General features: G+C 37.9%; 1 protein-coding gene across 2 annotated transcripts; it reads right to left on the reverse strand.

The window, feature by feature from the left end:
* Positions 1 to 314: 314 nt before the first annotated feature.
* LOC137403443 (DNA replication ATP-dependent helicase/nuclease DNA2-like) lies at positions 315 to 22331 on the reverse strand. Of its 2 annotated transcripts, XM_068089433.1 has the most exons (20): positions 22228 to 22331; positions 21939 to 22010; positions 19048 to 19212; positions 18848 to 18935; positions 17700 to 17785; positions 17079 to 17237; positions 16496 to 16619; positions 16125 to 16260; positions 15677 to 15833; positions 14477 to 14665; positions 12127 to 12348; positions 11049 to 11156; positions 10236 to 10368; positions 9727 to 9891; positions 8918 to 9046; positions 7263 to 7456; positions 6660 to 6855; positions 6338 to 6514; positions 4562 to 4750; positions 315 to 885 (listed from the first exon to the last, which is right to left on the reverse strand). In XM_068089433.1, the coding sequence occupies exons 2-20, from the start codon at positions 21992 to 21994 to the stop codon at positions 697 to 699; spliced, it is 2862 nt and encodes a 953-aa protein (XP_067945534.1). In that variant the 5' UTR covers positions 21995 to 22010; positions 22228 to 22331; the 3' UTR covers positions 315 to 696. The 2 variants fall into 2 exon arrangements, with proteins under 2 accessions (XP_067945534.1, XP_067945535.1); XM_068089434.1 differs by lacking the exons at positions 17700 to 17785; positions 18848 to 18935; positions 19048 to 19212; positions 21939 to 22010; positions 22228 to 22331 and having other exon boundaries at positions 17031 to 17083.
* Positions 22332 to 23666: the final 1335 nt, after the last annotated feature.

Raw genomic sequence — 23666 nt, forward strand, 5'->3', positions numbered from 1 at the left:
CTCGTCGAGTTTGCTCATTGCATTGGTCGTAAATAGTCAGATACTACTTATAACCAAACCACAATGAAATATGTGAAAAGTTGATGTATGACTGCAGAAGTTTATATAGCGCAATAGCTTTCTCCGAATAATACAGTTAGCCTGTTAATCAATGTTGTTAATATGTCATAATAGCGAATATCATGCCACAGGCAGATACTAACAATGTTGACTGCTACAAGTTAGCCATCATACATAGATATATCAGGTGAGAGGCATCTTGAATGCATTTATGAAATACATTAATTATTGTCAAAGTGAAACAAATGAGGAAGTATCTCTATACATCTCTTTACCATCTCTGAAGACATTTTGTAAGGTGAGATGAGCTAGTCTCTATGAGCCAGAAACATAATGAAAATTGAATGCTTATAATAGGATTGCTTGTAGAGTACAACTAAGGAAATTCTTCAGAAATGTGTTCAATGGCGAGTCATTTGACCAAGTGCAGACAACTCCTACACCATGCCAAAGTTAATCAGAAAGCTCAATCAAAACATATTTCCATGCAAATAAGATAAAAAAATAATTGATACCTCTTCATTGCGGCATTCTCCGCATCATTGTTACAAAATATCAGATAAATACGTAAGCAATACTTTGGCTTATTTGGCATTTTGACTTGTTCAATAAAGAATATGCAACATAACGACCAAGTTAAAATACAGAAGAGAGACTCCAGTTTGAAGGCATGCTGATTACTTGAGGAGGCTCGAGCAGAGAGATGAGCTTGAGGACAGGTGAATAAGACGAGAGAGTGTCAACATTTCCTACCAGTATGAGCTTGTGTTTAGCCCGAGTTATTGCGACATTCAACCTGCGTCGGTCGGACAGTATACCAGCACCCTATTAACAACAGAAGATATACCGTGGCAACAATGACAAAAAACTATTGAAAGATACTACAGCCAAACCTCTACATATTAACTTAATCCATTCCGAAATTTTCTTTGTATGTGTGAACCATCATATGTTGGGAGCAATCATTCTTATAAGAAAACTCGATAATTTGTTTTATAATTTATTTCAAAGCGAAACAACAATGAATATTTCAAGTAATTGCGTATAGAATTCAAACAAATTTAATATATAACACTATGAAAAGATCAAGATGGAAAAAGCTAAATTATCAGTAAAAGTTTAAATAAGTAAAGTAATAATGAAAGAAAGGTCTTTGCTGTTACTGCACCTCAGAGATGCATGAACAGAAGTGTAGGCTCGGCAATTCATAGCTAGTAAAGTATGTATGGCCTAACTTCAGTTTCAATTAATGTATCACATACATTTTAATACTTCCACCATTCTATGTTAAATTTGTAGCAGCTTGTTTTACTTTTTCTTCTCAGATATGCTGATATCTTTCAAGCCTAAAGGTGCAAACACACTAGGCGATAGTGCAATATCGCCCTGCGTGGCGCTAATCTGCGCTAGAACGCGCTCATGCAGAGCGATAACGCTATACATTCTCTATCACACCTTTATCATGCACGAAATGCATTTTGATTGGTTAATTTTTTCCAGAATGCAATTCTATGGCTGATAATTTTTTTCATATCAATGTTCATCAATGTACAGCAACAACATTTTGCTATTTTGTTACGATTGAGACATCATCAAAATGAACACTGAATTCTTCATAGATTTAATAAAAGCACACCCAGTCCGGTATGACACAACACAGAAAAATTACAAAGAAACTCAGTTGAAAAACAACATTTGGGGGTCAATCGTTGCGCAGGTTGACCATCTTGAGAATGGTAATTATTTATTATATTACAAATAAAAAGCTATCCTACAGGATGAAAACATTCGTTGGTTATAAAAATTCGCGATTTCGCGAACAGTCAATTCCGTGAATTATTAAATTCCGTGAATAATTAGTTCTATTTTTAATCACAACGGAGAATAACTACTGCATCAAATTAAAAACTAGCTGCTAGGCTAGTTTTTAATATAAATACTGAGTTCCAAAACATTTTTAAAATCATTGCCTGGGCTTTGAGCTAACACCATTGCCAATGCATCACATTTCTTTACAAAATTATTCAAGGTTGTCACAAGATATGCAGAATAGCGCCATCGCAAAAATAGTCGCTGGGCCGAAGTACTAAACATAGCCGAATTCCAAAACTTCTTTAAAATAATCGCCGGGCTTCGAGTTTTATTGCCATTGCATCAAACTTTACAAAATTATTCAAGGTCTTCACAAGATATTTGGCATGGCTTCGTCATCGCGAAAATATCTCCTAGTCTTTTTACATTGAAATCAACTCCATCAATCTCTAATACCGAAGTTGAGGACGATCATGATTCTGATCAGGACATTACGGTATGTATTTGATTTGCAGTACAGATACGTTTTTCCATAATTAACTGCATTAGTTAATTCTTTTGTTAAAAAACTGATCGCTTTCATTAAATACTTAAGCTATTGTTTTTGTACTTCCTTAACACTTATTAATATTTTTTCTTTTTTGTGTTTACTGCAGATTGAAAATGAAACAACCTACTACAATTACAAAAACTAGAGACAAGTAGTAATATTCATCAAGGCAGGAATATTGGCAGAGAAGCAACCAGTCAACCTAGACCCCTTCATCGACAACAACTCCTTGATATCGCTGCAGCAAATATGATTAAATTATATTTTTTATTTCATGTATAGATGATATATTATAATTTATTACAAACTTGAGTGTACAAATAAAATATTTCAAATACAAATAAAATTTTACAAACGATGAATGGAGTAAATATAAACAATTTAGTCTATATGGCGGTTGTCTAGAGCAATAAAATTAAACTGATACTCTTGATAAGTGAATACTAGCGTGTAATGGTGCTCTCTGACTAGTTATTTTGGTAATAGCAGCTCTATATTGCTGTCACTGTTTTGTGTAGATGTTAAAGGCGATTTTCTCGCTACTACATGGCCGGTAAGGAAGTTATCATCAGAACTCTCCTTGTGGCTTACTATTGCAAAGTTCTGCCGGTTGGCCAAAGAATTGTGCTCGTAAAGGTGTTTTTGTTCCTTTTTTAAAAACAAATACCTATATTCTCCTCGTAAGTAGCTGCGGTCACTTCTACCTCAATTTCCAGACCTCCCTGAATGATTGGTAATCTCCTAAGAATGACATATACCACCCTTGCAGTCATTGTGCTTGCGTGTATGATGAAAAGTCTCTCTCTCACGCTAAAACAAATAATGAAGCGGTAGGGATGGAAATAAATATTGCGTTTTACCGAAGAACCAAAGTAAAATTCAACTAATTTAGTAAATGGTTTTGAAAAAACTCACTACTTACCACAAATTGTTGGTTCATCAAAGGCCTCCAAATCTATGAATATTCGTGAAAACCTCTGAACGCAGCACAAAATTTATAGCTTAGCCCGATCGACCCGTAGTTGTAAGCTAAATAGAAAACGACACACGCAATGCGCGCATGCGTAGGGTTAACTTTATTGGTAGACGTAATAGAGTTACCTCTTCATAGAGTGACAGTTTTCAGCCGCGAATAAATTAATCCGTGAATATGCATGAAATGGCAATTTTCGCGAAATTTAACTCCGCGAATAAATTCATCCTGTAGGGTATAATGGATAACTATAATGGATAATTATAATGGATAACTATAATGGACAACTATAATGGATAATTATTATGAATAACTATAATGGATAACTATAAGGAGGACGAATTTTTGCTAACAGCATCTGCTTCAATTATTATAGCGATGACGTAATAATTGAAGCAGATGTTTCAATTATTATGCAATGTTTACAACAACTGAACTCAAGCAATAAATCTGTTGATAGATTATTAATTCAATGATTCAACATTCAAAGGCGAGCCATAATTCAACAGAATTATTGCCATTCACTGCGGAAATAATATGCCATTCACTTTAAATGACAACGTGTGATTTACCAAGAAAAGTGATTTCATTGGCTATTCAAATTGAAAATCGGTCTAGAATTGTCCACAGCTCGATAAAATTTCTCTTTGGATAAAATCGGTTTCTGGCTCATTTGCTCTTTTTACACGAGGCGATTCCCAGCCAGTGTCTAGACAATTGACATGAAATCGGCTGGTGTGAAGGCAGTTGTATTTTTATTACTCTAGTCCGCTATGCTTATACTATGTTATATAAAGAATCTCACTAAATGACTGACGCTTGCATTAATGCAAATTTAGTGAGAATAGCACATAGTCAAGGAGAACCATTAGGTTTGAATGCAACATTTTTAATCTAGCTCTATTGAAGCCCTTTGATTATAGTTCCTGAGTGAATAGCTATGAATCTTATTTGACTAGGCAGTTGATAGAGTAGCCCGCTGCAAACGTGGTGAAATAAACTACCAGTTGTAACAATATCCACCGGCATAAAATTTTACTGACCCTGCACAGTGGTAGATACAATTCTACCCGCTGCTTGAATAGCACATGATGACAAAGAAGATGACCATAAAACATAAATAGGAATAGACGAAGCTATAAAAATAGAAAACATTCTTATCTTACCTTTTTGGAATGATCTAATGTATTTGTACTAGTTCTGGCAAATGAAATCACAATCACAGACTTGTCACGACCTTGATATTGGTCCACAGTGTTCACTTCTATGTCTGTGGGATCAAGCATAGCCTTAAGCAGTTGTACTTGAGCTTGGTAGGGGGTGATGACTCCTATAGTATCGGCAGGTATTCCAGCCTAAACAATTAGTGTTGCTCATGCATATGCCAAATGAAATCGCTGTACATTACCAAAGCGAAAGACGGTAGTGACCGGAGTAAGAGTGAACACACAGGAAGTGGAACGAAACACGGTAGTGACTGGAGTAAGAGTGAACACACAGGAAGTGGTACGAAACACGGTAGTGACTGGAGTAAGAGTGAACACACAGGAAGTGGTGCGAAACACGGTAGTGACTGAAGAGTGAACACACAGGAAGTGGTGCGAAACACAGTAGTGACCAGAGTATGAGTGAACACACAGGAAGTGGTACGAAACACGGTAGTGACTGGAGTAAGAGTGAAAACACAGGAAGTGGTGCGAAAGATAGTAGTGACTGGAGTAAGTGTGAACACATAGGAAGTGGTACGAAAGACGGTAGTGGCTGGAGTAAGAGTGAACACACAGGAAGTGGTGCGAAAGACGGTAGTGACTAGAATAAGAGTGAACACACAGGAAGTGGTACGAAAGACGGTAGTGACTGGAGTAAGAGTGAACACACAGGAAGTGGTACGAAACACGGTAGTGACTGAAGAGTGAACACACAGGAAGTGGTGCGAAACACAGTAGTAACCGGAGTATGAGTGAACACACAGGAAGTGGTACGAAACACGGTAGTGACTGGAGTAAGAGTGAAAACACAGGAAGTGGTGCGAAAGATAGTAGTGACTGGAGTAAGTGTGAACACACAGGAAGTGGTACGAAAGACGGTAGTGGCTGGAGTAAGAGTGAACACACAGGAAGTGGTGCGAAAGACGGTAGTGACTAGAATAAGAGTGAACACACAGGAAGTGGTACGAAAGACGGTAGTGACTGGAGTAAGAGTGAACACACAGGAAGTGGTACGAAACACGGTAGTGACTGGAGTAAGAGTGAACACACAGGAAGTGGTACGAAACACGGTAGTGACTGGAGTAAGAGTGAACACACAGGAAGTGGTGCGAAACACGGTAGTGACTGGAGTATGAGTGAACACACAGAAAGTGGTACGAAACACGGTAGTGACTGGAGTAAGAGTGAAAACACAGGAAGTGGTGCGAAAGATAGTAGTGACTGGAGTAAGTGTGAACACACAGGAAGTGGTACGAAAGACGGTAGTGGCTGGAGTAAGAGTGAACACACAGGAAGTGGTGCGAAAGACGGTAGTGACTAGAATAAGAGTGAACACACAGGAAGTGGTACGAAAGACGGTAGTGACTGGAGTAAGAGTGAACACACAGGAAGTGGTACGAAACACGGTAGTGACTGGAGTAAGAGTGAACACACAGGAAGTGGTACGAAAGATGGTAGTGACTGGAGTAAGAGTGAACACACAGGAAGTGGTACGAAAGACGGTAGTGGCTGGAGTAAGAGTGAACACACAGGAAGTGGTGCGAAAGGCGGTAGTGACTGGAGTAAGAGTGAACACACAGGAAGTGGTGCGAAAGACGGTAGTGACTAGAATAAGAGTGAACACACAGGAAGTGGTACGAAAGATGGTAGCGGCTGGAGTAAGAGTGAACACATAGGAAGTGGTACGAAAGACGGTAGTGACTGGAGTATGAGTGAACACACAGGAAGTGGTACCTTGATCAACAGCTGGCACGCAGCGCAGACGATTGAAGCCTCTGTGCTGCTACAAATATACTTCTTGGAAGGGCTTGGTGCACAGCCTGATGTATTCAGGAACACGAGTGAGTCGCTGAGGGCAGGACTGCATACTGCTTTGATCCACATATCCTCAGTACCAAAATTGCTAAAATCCTAAAAACATAACAATTAAAATATTATTTTTCCTAGCTGTAGATCTAACAAAGCTTTGAAGAGTCATCCTCGATGTCATAGATCTCCCCTAGCTTGATGTAAGGCCCAACTACTCAATAAGTGAAACATGCTTGACAACACTCACCAACTCTTGCCCGACATGTTTCAATGTCGCAGTCTTAACTTGCTCCGTACTGCACTCAAGCTGGTTGTCGTAAGTCAGCTGGTTTGACATAGACATGATCACCTCATTCATTCTATACTGCTGAGTCAACTCTACAACTGCATGATGGTGACGCTTTCCCAAACAATCTAGGAGCGTCTGCTCCATACCCAATAACCTGCAAGCAATGCGAGATTTCACTCCAAAAGAAAAGCTCGTCATCATTTAAAAGGAGGAAAACAAGCCAGAACACTGTAGTGGAATATAGAATATCTTTCCCCCGACACAAGGTACGAATAACTTTTTGGTAAAATACTTGACAGCCAGTAGAAAAGAAAGCAGTAGGTGAAGCTGACCAAAAATAGTAAAGATGGATGTGAAAAAAGGTTGACAGGCTAAATGAGAAGATCAAAAGACTAAAAAATATAAGGGGGGGAGGGGGAAAACAGGTGAAAGGGTAAAATTTTTTTGTAAGAGTGACTGAAAATGAATAATTAGAAGGATGTACATCCAAAGGGTACCAAACCCAAACTAAAACCCATGAAAAATAGAAACATTTACAAGTTTTAAATGGGACGAACTTACTTGGCATGAGTAGATTTGATGAGTGGGGGCAGTTGCTGACCGTCCCCGACCAATATGAAGCTGGAGGCATAAAAGAGTGGCCCGAGACAGATAGGCTGCACTATCTGAGAAGCCTCATCAACTATGCAGACATCAAAGCGACGCTTGGCCAGCATTGAGTGGGCAACTCCAAGACAGGTTGTGCCAACTACTTGCTGAAAACATTAAATTTTGAATGTTACTAGCAGGATGACCTTGAATGTTAAAAAAGGCTAAATTTATTTGAAAGACAACCTAATCACTACCTTACCACTCGAATGCTTTAGTACTGTACAAATGGTAATAAGAATAATAATCAGAAACAATGATAAGCAGAGACTACAACAACTACAGAAGGCGCTTCTACAACGTAAATAATCCATTCCAGGAATGTTTACATTATAGGGATTTTATAATATAAGAACATTGAAATACATGTAAATTGCCTAATATGTTGCAAGATCGTTCCAAACTCACCCATTTGGCCAAACAAAAAGGAAACATCTGACTTAACTGTTTTAATCTGATGACTGTAACATAACTGCAGTATTATTGGCTTGCATCAACATCGTTTCTTCTATTTCTGATCAATCTCACTGGATATTTACTGACCATGATTGCCATAATTTTCGAATAATTTGATGGGGCGGGCACATCTTCGATGATCATTTACAATGATTTGCTTATTTTTCCAAACAACAAAGTTTATTCTGCAAAGTAAATCTAATAATAAATATTTTGTACAACTACAATAAAGCAGAACAAAACATCTTTACTATGTAAAAGTAGTACTACCAGCATGTCATCTATCTCTATTTAGGAGGCCAAGGTTAGAATAAAAGATAACTTTTGACGATACTTCGACGATATATGCCGTAACACTTGCACCAATCGATTACCTTTTTGCCTTCAAGTATTTATGAACCATTGCAGCTACCTATTCTGTTTTGTCGATGCATCTGACGAACTATCATGACGAACTAGAATCTTTTGGAATTTTTATAATAGATATAACGCTATACGCACGTCGCCTTTTCTCTCTCGCAAGTGCAGCGAGATAGATTAACATTAAAATCAATTTGAGAACTCGCCCGTGACTTAACACTTTACATTATGTGAAATTTTTTAAGTAGTACAACGCAAAACTTCCCATAAGCTTTTTACGTTATCTGGAATTTACATTATAGGAGATATACATTATAGGAGCGTCTACTGTACTCCAATTTTGCCCAACACAATGTTAGCTATAGATACACAACGCTAAAAAAACTTGTAAACTGCTAGAGAGATAACACGCAGGCATCCCTTTTGCTCTATGACTCATTCCAACAGTGTATGATGACGGGCACCAGAGTCTGACCTAGAGGGGGTAGGCTGGCACCAGAGTCTGATCTAGAGGGGGTAGGCTGGCACAAGAGCCTGATCTAGAGAAGGTAAGCTTGCACCAGAGTCTGATCTAGAAGGGGCAAGCGGGCACCAGAGTCTGATCTAGAGAAGGTAGGCTGGCACCAGAGTTTGACCTAGAGGGGGCAGGCTAGCACCGGAGTCTGACCTAAAGGGATAGGCTGGCACCAGAGTCTGATCTAGAGGGGTAGGCTGGCACCCAAACTGACAGTTATCATAATGGTTCAACTCACAAACTGTGAATAGAATGCTGCCAGTTCATCTACAGTGCAGATGTCCTTCGTCAGATGATCAGCTGTATAATTGTGTATGTCGGAATGTACTCTGCTGGCACTGCCAAGACGAATGAACTCCACCCCTTTCTGTTAATAAGGTAAAGATGGAATCATAGGGCGCATATAGCCGGCAAACAATAAACAGAACTGATTTTCCTAGATAAGAAAGATTTGTATAGCATAGAGGAAACCAAATATTGACCAGCTCATGAGGATGAACCTTGCAGCCCCAATTCTCTCTGTACAAGACTAGAGTTGTAACACTTGGGTTACACAATAGGTAGAACAGAGAATTAGATAAAACTTACACAGATTACCATTGTACAAAGAAATTACAAGTTACATAACTTCAGCTGGCTTGCGGGTTACGAATGAAGTTGATGCGCAAATATCTATTCTGTGTCCTAAAATGACGCTGTGTAAAAAGAATTACTTATTATCATTTACTACTCTATTATTTATTATTTAAACTTTATTATTTACTTTCTTATACTCTAAAGTATAAAGTACAAGGACGGCTGACAATGGAGAAAAATGTTGATAATCGGTTAGTGAAACTACCACAAAAAGAATGGATTATAAAAAATATGTTTTTGGGTCTAGTTGTGGTTTTTGTGTGCACCTTTTACTGCAATTAACTCCAGTTTGCAGTTTTTGCTCTAATGATGAAACAACTCCTACTCAAAAGAAATTTAACAGCTTTAATCTCTTGACGAAGGCCTCAGTTACTGACCCTAAACCATCAGACCGAGTAGCGGCCAGCTTACTTGCTTGAGTTTGAGAAGGATGTTGTCTACAGCTGAATGGGTGTAGCTGGTGATGAGTACAGACATCCCTTGGCACCTGAGAGCCTCAACTAAAGCAACTATGGTACTAGTTTTACCAGTTCCAGGATAGCCGTGTATCACGAGATAGTCCTGCAGAGAGAGACCCTGCCAAAAACAACAGCACGGTAATCCTGTGTCTTATGACATTCTACACCAGCAACATCACAGAAACTTTCGTTTGGTATATATCTATCTCCAACTCTGTAAAAGTAGCCCGACCAGTTGAGCCATACAGTATGAGCATGCACAAAACCCTACTTAACCCAAAACCCTACTTAAGCTAGGTAGAACGCAAACGCTCCACATAAAATATTATTCACACGTACCAGCAGAGACCAGAAACAAAAAAATTCATGTAGTAGAAGTTGTTAGTGAAAGAGCTTGGCTTGCTTAAAATCTTGAGTGAAAAGACACGAATCAGAACTGAGATAACTAAACCCTACCGCTACCTGCTTAATGACTTTCTTCTGTTTGGCATTTAGAGGCTCAGTGATCTTCTTCAACTTATCTTCAGGATCACAAGAAATGAGAGTACGAAATGCAGGAGATCGGCCGTCTATCAGGATGCTCCTAAGTTTAGCACTGAAATATACCGTACAGAGTTATGACAGCCCTTATTGTAATGCTACCATCTAGCCTCTAATCCTTAATCACTAGTGTTTCGTTTAATGATCAGACAACAGTGAATAGTTTCATCGACAATGAAACTGAGCCTATGGACTGTCTATATAATTGATTGAAGTACCAGGAGGGACCGAAAGAACTATCTTGTTATACATAATATTGCGTCATCATGAGCAGGTTACTAACTCTTTCTAATGAAAACCATAAAAAATAATACCATGTATTAACATAAAAATACTTGTATTATGTTAGTATTGACTTTTAATAAGGTTGAGCTCAGAAAGAAGATTTTGTTTGGACCTGGCATAAATAAAAAATAAATGGTAGGAGTATTTTAGTGTCGCATCCACAGAACAGTCAATAGATAACCTAATGGCAGACTTTACTAACAAACAAAACAAATAACAAGTACTCATTGTCATGGCAACTGCCTGGCCTATCAGAGGACATGACAAGCAGCAATAACATTGCGACATTTTCCTCGTGTATAGTTGAGTCACAATGACCTCCAGCATGTATTTTCCTTAAAAGCTTTGCTAAAATTAGTGGTAACAATGGAGCGGTGAGCTGCTTCTCAAACAGCCCTTGCCACCTCAAGTTAGTTCATATGAAACATAGTTTATGATAAAGCAATCTACCTCTGAGCTGTGTCCTCCATGAGCCGAGCAAGGTTGGTAAAACCAGCACCGCCACTTGAATAGCAGTCATACTTATCTATGCAGTACGTCTTTGTTTTTACCAGCTCTCTATTAATATAAGATAGACAACTCCAAAGTACAACCGCAAACGACGATCTACCACTAATTTAATGCTGCCTACATGTAGCTAATAGATATCATATAGAACAAGCTTACTACCTTAAAGACACTAGAGATGAGTTGGCGGTGAGATAGATTAACCTTTATCCATTGATAACAAATCCCCTAGTTCTCAGTATACTTTGACATAGCTGTAGCTCAAAGAAACAAAAGAATTCTTTTATTTAATGCTTTGCGCTTTAAAAAAGAGAATCCAAAAAATCTGAAATACAAAACTAAATAAAATATTATAAAATTAAGCAGTAAGATGCCACAAATTGGTATAACAACTATAATAAATGGTATTTATCATTGATTACTTGTATGATCAGCTTTCAGTATTTCAGCAACACAAAACACAGTGACTCACCATAACCATAGTAAGTCACTGGCCTAACTTGAGTGTTTCAGCAAACTATCTCCAGTTGTTAAATTTTACAGAAGTATTTTTGTGGCCCGAATTGGTTGCATCGTACAAAGCCGGTTGCTCTCTCACGGTTGTGATAAGCTTTCAATCTCAATCTTTTGTAGTGGCAGTTGACTAGGTTTTTCCACAGATGAATCAATTAGCAGCTATCTGTTAGTGATTTTCATGACAAAATTTGTTTGCTGAAAGTAGAGAGAGCTGGAGTAAGAGAATGTGTGTGAGACTCACTCACGTGCATCTCAACGATATTACCATCTAAAACGCTCCAAACCCGTTAGCGTGTTTATCCCTTAATACTTAACAGAGACCACTAGAGGCCAGTAGTTCACAGGAAAGACATGTTAGAATCCACAGAAGCATTTGCTTTTTATACCAAATATTAAGCTCATCCAGTGATTCTAGAAAGAGCCAAACTAATGAAAATCTTGATAGATAAATAATTATGTCATCATCAGTAATCTGTCCATGAAATGCCTGATGATTAACACTCACCTATCTAAATGTAGTGTTATGTGGTGGTCAGCCATCCTACGAATACTGCCTGTGGTTAAAATAACCACCTTCGAGTCTGCCTCACTCACCACGACTATGTCACCAGCAGCCAGTTTAGTGCTGATTGTATCAGCACATGTCAGTATGACTTGGAAGGTATTGCTGGAAATTTTGCATTTTTCCAGAAGGGAAAGATTGCTCAAACAAGCTCCGAGAGAAACTCTGTAAAGTACAAAGAATGGTAACGGCTAGAAGGATAATAAAAGCTACAAAGATAATATACGATTTGAAAGGTAAGACAGGACATTAGGGACGGGTACGGATCATAATCTGGGAGAGGTGCATGAAGTTGAAAATAAGATGTTTTGAGATTATCTCTATACCGAACAAGCAGGCAGTCCTTATACCGGCATTGATCAGGTGAAAAATACTACTTGAATTTCTAGCTTTCAAGTTTTTTATTCTGGTAATTTGGAAACAAATATAACAAAGAATAAACAGAACTTTGTAAAAATGTCAAAAACTCAGTGTGAAAAATCATATTTTTTCAAAAGGTGGCTTTTTGCAATTTTTCAGTCAAAAGATGACATTTTTGCAGCAGATTTTATGAAGACATTAAGAAAATTTTAAAATTTTCTTAAGATATTTTGTTGAGCTAGAAGAAATGCTAAAAAGTCTGATACCACTTTTTATAAGCAAATTGCATTAGTTAGGAAATTGACATCAATTGGAAGTACATATTTTACAAAGAATTGTTCAAATTAGTACGAAACAATATACTTATAAAAAGTGTGTAGATGATGTAAGATGTGGAAAAAATCTAAATTGCTGTGCGTAGTAATTTTCACATAGTTTGAGATTTTCATTAAAACTACATGTAGATGTAATGATTCACAAAGCCTGACGATTACTACAACTTTGGAAAAAGACCATCATTTGTTGTAAATATAATGGCTGTATTGCAAACCTTTGATTAACTGCATCAAGAAATGAAAGCATGATTAGCTAAATCCAACTGCATTTTCCAAATCTACCGAATAGTCTATACACAACGTCTTTCTTAAACCGCTTAAAAACATGTTTCTATTTCAATAACCGATAGCTCGCAAGAAATAAGAGCGACTTTAAGCACTTGACTGAGGTTGAGACACAGATGTATCCTCAGCTAATCTTATCATAAGAGTGTTAGAGGCAAATAACGTCTTTGACATGCTGGGTGTTTATACTAGCTGAACAGACAAACTTAGTGATGCAACAGAAGGCTATTGTAACACCTTTTTGTATTATTTGTCTGTGATTTACTGAAAATTAAAATATCTAAAATATATCTAAATCTAAAAATATTTAAAGCTATTGGTTAAGTTGAGTGGTCAGACTAAATTGTAAATATACGAGGGCGATTCGATAAGTACAGATAATTTTACTATACATGTAAGTCAAGTTGTAATTGAGTTACATTGTACATGTAGAATGTAGATACTCTATTCTTATTTTCAACATAATTGTTAGACAAGTCAACATATTTCTGCCATCCTGTTACTAATTTCTTGATCCCATCAGCGTGAAATTCTGTAGATTGCCTTTGCAACCATTCGCTCACAGTAGCTTGAAGGCCATATGAAGGCCTCTGGTGTAGGACTTCAGAGCGCCAAAGAGATGGTAGTCTGAAGGTGTCAGATCAGGGCTGTAATGTGTGTGGTCTAACAGATCCAACAGTTGGTTGATGGTCTCAATGATTTGAGTGGCAGTGTGGGGCCTTGCAATGTTTTGGTGGAGTGGTGTTACCTGCAGCCCACCTTTGAGTGCCCAAGATCTTTATGAAGAATGGAATGTATTGTTCCAATTGAGATGCTCAATGATTCAGCAAGTTCCTTTACTTTTATCCTCTTGTCTGCTATGAGAAGCTTGTCCCCAGCCTCAAAATGGGCTGGTGTGGCTGCCTCTAGTGGCTTACCTGACTTTGGTTCATTCGCAATAGAGGTCCTTCTTTTATAAAACTGTTAGCCTTTTTGAAAACTCTGTTTTGATTGAAACAACTGTCACCATCTTGAGCTTTCATTTTCCTATAAATGTCACTTGGCCTGACTCTCTCACTTAACAAAAATCTTATTACAGCTCTCCGTTCAACATGTGAGCAAATCTCAAGAGGAGCAGTCATTTCGAAATAGTCTTCCGAAAATGTATAGCTTCGGCGTTATTAAGAGATTACAGTGTGAAGACAACACTTGAAAGAACATAACTCCAAAAACTATGCATGTATCACAATATTTTAATTTATTAAAAACTTATCTTTACTTATCGAATCACCGTCGTACAGAGAAAAGCAAAAAAATGTTACAACACATGCTACCTCTCAGCAACAGACTTGGTCCAGAGATCTCTAATTGTCTTCCATTTAGCCTCAGTGCCTGCCTCAATCAGTAGCAATTTACTCCACTTTGTGAAGTATTCCAGGTGCAGGTTTGTCAAATGGCCTATAGCCTCAGGCACCAGTGTGTTCATTATGTGCTCAGGCGGTGCTGTGAAGTCACCAAATACTCTGTAATATAAAATAAACCCTGAAACAATATAACAGAAAAAATGCCTACATATGCTATAATACTAGGTATGAAACAAACAATTTTATATCAATCAGGTAGAATTTTAATTTTATAATGCTAATGTGAAAAAAAATTAATAATAAACAATTGGCATGCTTGCACACGAGCTGTAGCATAGGTCTATGACAAACATGAATTACTGTTGTTATAGTCGTGTAATAGCTGTGTGGCTGACTACTAACTATGCTATATGAAATGAGCTCATGTTACTGGCAACAAATAATTACAACACCATTGTTTATATACTAACTTTGAAGGACCTAATTTAGGAAACCCTGACATTCAACGCCAAGATAAATCCTACTAGAAAAACAGTATGGATGTGTTGTTGCGCCTAATTTTTTTGGAATGTTTTGTTAAAGAGGTTTAATCTACTGTGTGATGCCATCTATCATGGCAATCAATACTATATTGATATTGCAATCATTCGACAATCAGTAAAGTTGATTACTATTTGGTTTTTGTTATGAACATGTAAAACTTTCGCATGCTTTGAGCATACTAGAAAGATTCAAACAGGCCATTCTTTTAATATGAAGTCTTGCAGAGGTAGCAGTAAACTGCGTAGCCAGTAGCGTCTGAACGCATGATCAGATAAAGGGTAGACAGAGGGAAAAAAGAAAGTTGACATTTAGTTTTGCCATGCATGTATAGCAGCATGTGAAAAAGTTGATACGACACGTATGGCACATCTTGTGTCACACTTGCTGTGACTATTCATGTATTAAACTGAGACTCAAGATGTAAACGCATGCCTTCATCAACGGTATCATAAAAACTTTTTCAATATCTTGCTTGAAAGTTTTCTACATATCTACTAACGCGAGCTGATTATTTTCGCATTTCAGCATATTGCGACACAATAACATAAATAATGAAATAGAAAAGAAATGCTCTACTACGAATATGAAAATTGGCCAAGTAAAAAAGGGGAGTGTAAGAGGGAATACCTCTGATGGAGACTGCAGGTAAGGAGGTGGGGACACGACTCACACATTCTCCGCTGGTTGATCGGCTCCGGCAAAGGTTCAACTGTGAACTCATCATTTGAATTACATACTCCCTGCAGTAGTCCTTGACAAAGCTCATTTCTCAGATTTACCAAACCTGTAGGTGATCAGAACGAAAGGTGCAACAACTTCATAATATATTAAGTTCGCGCCGAGACTCAGATGTAACAGCGAAAACTCATAAAAACAACAAGACTGCTTCTACCTCAAAGTGGCATTTTGCAAGCAGAAAGCAAAGAATTATGCTGCACGGAACCCTTTAATAACCTATTAATTGTAAACTGCTAATGATACTTACCATCGCTGACTCTACTTACTAAAACTGAATAATACTAAAAACAAGTGCTGCTTCATGTTTTCAAGACCTCTAATCACGCTCTGTACAGACCTTTAACTGCTGCGGAGCTATGAGTCACTTCCTGCATAGAGCCATCTTTTAGGTAAACGAGTAACCCTGGGGTGAGATTATCTGGAGCCAACGTTCCTGGATACTTTTCTGAGAGCATCATAGAATACATGGTAACCTGAAAAAAATGACAGCAACCACTCTTTCAGTAACGACTAGTGCATATGTACAGAATAGAAAATTTATCGGTGAACAACTGCAACCCAGACTGGTTACAATGAAGCCATGCTCACAGGTAGTAAAATTCCTATGACTATCGCTCAATACAATGCAAGGAATACCATTCAAGCCTTCGCCACTAGCAAGGTTGGTGTGAATGAAATTGGTGGCCGCAAGATAAGAGGAGAATTCACCTGGCCCTTGTGCTCTGCAGAAGAACTCGGCCTGCCTGTCTTTAACTCTAAAGGTACAACATCGCTTGACCCCCTTTTTCTAGAACAGTCTACAGTCACATCTATCTTTCCTTTCATGCCATATCTGCAAGACAACACACAGCCACTTCCTCTTGTAGTTAGAGAGGCATCATGCTGATGCTGTTACTGTTTGTAGAGCTGCATATTTACACGCACAGCTTCACAGCTAAATAACAACTATAACCAGGATGTAACCAGGGTCATGGCAGCTTAAGGCGCACTAGCTAGGAAAATTGCTGCCTGGGTCACAGCCGTCAATGAGAGTGTATTTTGAGACTCAGTAGCCAAAGACACCTCATCTAATGACATATCACCAAGAGCTGCACCATCCAGAGACACACCACAAAAACACACTAAACGAGGGGAATGATGGCCCTCCGGGAACTACAAATACCAGTGCTGATCACCAACGTTAATGATGGTCAACTTATATTTAAGTTTCTGACTGACATCTAACAACAGCTATTACACTTACATGCACCATATTATAGTTATAATATAGGGAGAGTTCCTAACAGTTTACCTCGGAGACCATACCGTCTCTTCAATGTCCCTCACCCCAGCTATTCTAATTTTATCTTTAGCCTTTGCTCCAACATGTTTTTCCAAGAATGTTGCCATAGGCGGCATGTACTCCTCTATTCCTTCCATAAGTGTCTTCTCTTGCATGTCTATGGCATACCTGCAATTCATCTGTTTTGCTAAGTAAAGCCATCAACCATAATCTATATAAATACGTCCCACTTTGTTACTGCGTGTGTCTGTCTGTTAGTCTGCGTTTTTAAATTTTTCAGCTGATTTTGACCAAACTTCACACACATGCTCCGTGCCTTCCACCAGACTACCAAAAAAATATTGGGTTTCAAAACTCCATCTAGTTTCTGTGAACCAGCCCACCTGCAGGCTGTCGGATTAAATATGAAAGGAATCTCAGGCATTGCAGGGCTTACTGTTAGTTGCCTTACATAATAACTAGACTCCTATGCTAGGTAACACTAATCAACAGCAATTGTTACAAAAATAGATAGCCATGCTGACATCACTTCAAAAGCTCTTTCTTAAGCGCATTAAGACAGTTTGCTAGAATTATCTGACCTGGTCAGAGCTATGAAGGAAAGCTTCAGCAAGGACAGATAGAACGTACATGTCGTGTGCGTAGGCTGGTGTATGAGCAATATTGACTGCCAGCTTCTTCATCTCAGCAGGTGTTCTAACATCTGACACTAGAACCTGTGACAAACATCTTCAAGTAACCATGTGGGATACATGTACTGTTTCCATGAATGTTTATTATTCTGATAAATGACAAGCTCCCGAAAGAAAAATCAAAGAAGTGAATGCTCATGTCGATGACAGTTCCTCAAATAGAATGATTTGTTCAGTAAAAAGGTTTTGTTGTTGCATTTGATGCTGCCGAGAATGAGAAGATTTAGAAATGTTTGTAAGGAATACAGAAGCACTAAACAGAGAAATCCTTGAAGTCTCCTTGAAATCATACTTGTTTCAATTGCAGTGAGATGCGTGTCGCGGTAAACTCGTTATCTAGTTTAGTACAGCACAGATCTGGCATATTACATAGTTATGGAACGATGGACAGCGATATTATAAATGTAAAATTCACGTGATATGACAAACTGACAAATTATTAAAATGAATAGTTTACATTATCCAAGTAATATATGTTTGTTATAATGTTGTAATTGTAATGTTGTTTATTTTAGCAGCGATATCTTAGAATTTACCGTAAAAATTTGTTTAATTTTTCAACCTTAGCTCGAAGGAGTACATATCATTGTCTGATAATCATGACGAGCCTGTTGGTCACCTGTGATAACCGAAAAGTGCTGCAAAAATTATTTGTGAAGTATTGGGTCACATGATCAGATTACGACTTGCCGATTAGACCAAACCGAAACAAAACTGTAAAATAGCGAGCTTCTACATTTGATACGGGGTCTTCGGTAAAACCCGAAGTGTTTGTCATAAACTAGTGCTACGATAAGTTTTATATTGAGCTTTTTATTGCCCTTTCAATTCACAGGAGAACATCACATGACAAGACGGTAACCAAATTTCATGACTACGTCAGAGAAATAAAGAGATTCCAATCTACGGCAGCTTTTCGTTTTTGAGCTTTTAAGAGCTTGTAATCACATTTCCACATATGTGGCACCTACAACACAACAGAGTAAGACATGGTGAATCTTTTGATACCAAATAACTGTAATGTGAATTTTGTTGCAAGTCAACCTTTAATAACCTGATCAAATAAATTTACGTAAAAAAATTTACCTTTTGAAAGATCTCATGGAGAATGCTGCCAAACAGCATGTATCTGTTACCAGCTTCATAGCCTCGATACCTGTTGCCCAACACCGACCTGCCCAACAGTAACCAGCCAGAATTACAGCACTAACAAACAACAAGCTTCAGGTAATAAAGGGCAACTACAGTGTATATATAGTTAAAGAGAGTAGTAGAACAGTACTGACCGACGAACACACATAGTTGAAGAGGCTATGACAGAACCAGAAACCAGATAGTCCGGGTTAACCACAATCATGTTACTGTGTTCCATGTCTACGCAAATGTATCCATTTGAGTCAAACTCTCCAAGAATATTGACAATATCTCCTACTTTAATAGGAGTGTCTGCCCTGTAACATAGGAATTGCCAAAAATGCATGAACTCGCCTAGTACTTAGTAAAAGATGACAACTCCAACCGATAGACATATTCTAGTCAAATAAACACAGTTGTATAAGACAGTAAAAGATACTAGTGAAGCAACTCTCGCAACGTAACCCGCAAAACCTCTATTTGAACGTCACCTCTACTTTTGAACACCACCTCTGTTTGAACGCCATCCCTAATTGAATGCCACCTTTGAATGAAGACCACTTTTGAATGAACGCAACCTTCATTAGAATGCCATTATAAAAAAAGTTGAAAAATACAGCGCCACCCTATAATTGAACATCACCTCTATTTGCTCATAACTTTGACATTCTTTGATCTTTATGAACCCACAATAGAAAGTGATCAATAGAAAAGTGCCCACAAAAAGGTGTCAATAATGACTAGGTTACATCAATAGCAATTAGGCTAATTCTTTCAGTGTTACTGTAGTGGTTGCCATGGTTTTAGTAACAATGTACATGTACCTCAGAAGATTTATCGATCAGAACTACGCTCCAATTCAAAGTCACTAAAGTCTAAATCCAATCCATTGTCTTCAGATTCGTCCATCATGTGGTTTACAATGTTACCTGAAGACTTTAAAGGTTGACTTGCAAAAAAATTCACATTACAGTTATTTGGTATTAAAAGATTCACCATGTCTTACTCTGTTGTGTTGTAGGTGCCAAATATGTGGAAATGTGATTACCAGCTCTTAAAAGCTCAAAAACGAAAAGCCGCCAAAGATTGGAATCTCTTTATTTCTCTGACGTAGTCATTACAGTTTGGTTAGCGTCTTGTCACGTGATGTTCTCCCGTGAATTGAAAGGCCAATAAAAAGCTAAATATAAAACTTATCGTAGCACTAGTTTATGACAAACGCTTCGGGTTTTACCAAAGACCCCGTATCAAATATAGATGCTCGCTACTTTACAGTTTTGTTTTAGCATTATTCAATCGTCAAGTCGTAATCTGATCACGCGACCCAATACTTCGCAAATAATTTTTGCAGCACTTTTCGATTATCACAGGTGACCAACAGGCTCGTCATGATTATCAGACAATGATATGTACTCCTTCAAGCTAAGGTTGAAAAGTTTAACGATTTTTTACGGTAAGTTATAAGATATCAGTGCTAAAAGTGACAGCATTACAATGACGATAAAACGGACGCGTAAGAACAATAGACATGGTTTTATCGAATGCGTGAAGTATATTTGTGAAAATATTTTGACGAATGAGGTTGCATAAAAGTGTAAACAGAAACCATCCTGTAACAACTACGTCCCATTTGAGTCGTTTTGGAAAGCGAATCCAAACTACAACGGTTTCGTGTGGCTGCGATTAACTGTTCGTTTTTTAGCTTTTAAGAGCTTGTAATCACATTCCCATATACTTCACACCTACAACACAACAGAGTAAGACATGGTGAATCTTATGATACCAAATAACTGTAATGTGAATTTTGTTGCAAGTCAACCTTTAAAGTGTTTTGATGAACAATCACTATGTTTCCATGATGCGCAGTACTTTGGAGTAGCGCTCTCTCCGAATCATGGAAACGGCGTCTTCGCACTGAAATCACTGCGCACTGATCAGTGCGAAGCCAGTGCAAATTCACAGCAAGGAAACAGCAATTGCGCAGTGGCTGCGCATAGCTCTCATGCTGTGAAAACAGATTCTTCGAGCGCCATAAACTACGTAGTACAGAAGTTATCCTGCTTATCTTGTTTTTGCTATTCATCCGATCTTTTTTCACTTAAATTTAATCATGGTCTGCTCCTACGAGGATGCTGAAGTGATTACTTCCCTGGACTTTGTTACCGATACCAACACTTTTCGAAAAATAGGTGGCAAGTCCTAAAGTAACATTTAAATAATATATTACTTGAATAAATATTTATTAAAAATATATTATTTGTAAAAATTGTGTTAAAGTTTGTAAAACATTGTGAATGTGTATTGTAAATAAAAGTATAATGACGACAAAAGCATAAAAAGACCGTTTCTGACGTTCGATATCCATGATCGATTCCATGTCTCCATCCAGCGATTCGCTTTATACAATTTCTCTTCTCTGGTTAATTTGCTGGAAACCACTGCGCAGCATGTAAATGTACAATCCCGTCGACTTCGGAGGGGGCTGCATCGGGGTACTGCGCATCATGGAAACATAGCGATTGAGAATACTTTTCAGGAACACCATGATAGCAGCCATTTTTATGGCGTATTTTAACTTTAAAACATTAAAAACATATTTAAAATTTAAAAATGTTATGTTCATTTTCTAAGTTCAAAGCTTCAGTTTTTTCTTCAAAACTTTGAAACCGGCATCATCGAAATAATTAATAACTGTATCCCGCCAATATTTTATAATCAAAGACGTTCCTTGTTTAATTCGATCTAATGCTTCAACATGTATGACAATTTCTAATACAAACAACATATATGCCAAAAGGCTTAGCAAAGATACCGAGGCCGGTGGCATTAATATCGATCTGCCGGAAGGAGTGTAAAATATAGGCGGCATGCGCATCCCCCGTAAAAGGGTTGAATTTATCTTCCCAAAATTCTGATAAGCCAGTCGTAAAATACAGCACCAACCTCTAATTCAATGTCATCTCTAATAAAACGCCACTATAAGAGAAGGGCTGAAAAAAGCACTTTAACATTCAAATAGAGGTTTTACAGTAGTTAGTCTTACCAGAAACCTTGTAACTCACAAGTTCTACTCAGTCCATTCATATCCTTGAGCAACATGACTGTGTTGGCATCCCTGAAAAAGCAATCATAATCACAAATTCCGTTTTATAAGTAAATGTATAAAAGAGGGAAAGTATAGGTATATATAAAACTTAATGTTGGCTAGCAAACTGGGAGTTTATAACTGTGGCAAAAATGTAATGGTTGTAAAATTACACCTAGAGCACATACAACATTTGAGCATAAAAAAATTGTCGACTACACAAATAATTTTATTTTATGAAACAAACCCGATGCTGCAGTCGACAACGGTGTGTCGGCCATAGCTATCACATAATGCACTACCAGAGGTTGCTTTTATCTCCTCCTCAAACAGCTCACTATTGTCAGAGAACAGATCTATGCTGTCATTAATTGTGGACTTTTTAGAAGGTGTTGATGTCAAGACCCGAGTCAGCGGTTCTTCATCTTCCAGATCTTTCTTTTTAATCTTAATGTTGGTTTTAGGACGGAAAATAGGAGTTGTCTCCAAAAGAGAGTTATCTGTCTGGTCGGGAAAGGTTGTTGATTCTTCAGGCTTTATTTCAGGATCTGGTTCCTCTAGCCTCAAACTAACTTTACATTTCTCTGCTGGAAAACTATGAACCACTTGCTTAGTAATGGCGACACTTTCGAATTCGTCCAATGACGAAAGCCGGGCATTGTCTAGCAACTGACCAGCATCATTTATCTTTGCAGTCAATGACCTTTGCTTATTTCTTCGAGCTTCCAATGCTGTCCATAATTCACCTCCTAAAATTAATATTCACAATTGTGAAGAGCTGTAGTAGGCAATACCACGTCAGCCCTGATTATTCACACTAGAAACATACACAAACCTTTCAATTCTGAAAATTTAGGTTTTTGTTTGGTGACTCTTTTGGCTCCTGGTGATACACCGGTTAAAGCTGAGCGTTTGGTTGCTTGAGAACTTGATGGTGAATGATGAGAGATATTTAATATTGAACTATTTTTGGGTGGACCATCATTTGAGTGCCTCTTTTTACTGCCATCATTCCTGGCATTCAGGTCTTGATCATCTTTTACGGTCACTGTTTGAAAGAATGAGTTTATAGTCAATTGAGCCTGTTGACGGTTGGCAGCAAGTCTCTTGGTTTTTGGTTTTTTGGGGAATAGTCTGGTCTGCTTCAGTTTTACTGCTGTCATCAAGCTTGACGATGCAGAAACCTCATCATCAGAATCTGATAACACTATGATGTCCTTTTTCTGGCTCATTATGTTGAAGAACGCAAACTAGAAAACCTATAACAAATGACTGTATTTAGAGAAATACAGGTTTAAATATGTGGTGGTAACACCCTGAAAACACATTTTATGCTAGGGTAAAGCCTTGCAGACTCTTGGTGAAATAGCGCGAAAGATAAAACGTTGGGAAACCATAGACCTCTTTGATATTTGTAATCACGGAGAACATAGAGCTGGCTGGGTGAACAACTAAGTCGTCCTTGACAGGCAATCGATAAGCAATCAGTATTCGGTTGGCAACAAATGTACTTGAATCGGGCAAAACAAATCTTTACACAGCATGAATAGTTTGCTACTTGGAGCTTACATTTCCAAGCTAAATAGTGGCGAGTACATACATGCACATTCATTTTGTATGTATTGAAAAACTTGAAATTTTGAACAATTAATAAATAATTTGAAATTGCTAATATTTGTTGGTTCA

This window comes from Watersipora subatra, chromosome 1, assembly GCF_963576615.1.
Source record: "Watersipora subatra chromosome 1, tzWatSuba1.1, whole genome shotgun sequence".
Classification (NCBI taxonomy): Eukaryota; Metazoa; Bryozoa; class Gymnolaemata; order Cheilostomatida; family Watersiporidae; genus Watersipora; species Watersipora subatra.

Coding starts and splice junctions, on each gene's coding strand:
- LOC137403443 (XM_068089433.1), bottom strand. CDS start 21,994: ATGTTGCTCAAGGATATGAATGGACTGAGTAGAACTTGTGAGTTACAA. Junction 19,213..21,938: donor TGTGAGTTACAAGGTTTCTG/GTAAGACTAACT, acceptor CCTATGTTACAG/GGCAGACACTCCTATTAAAG. Junction 9,047..9,726: donor TCCTTCTCAAACTCAAGCAA/GTAAGCTGGCCG, acceptor CCTTATTAACAG/AAAGGGGTGGAGTTCATTCG.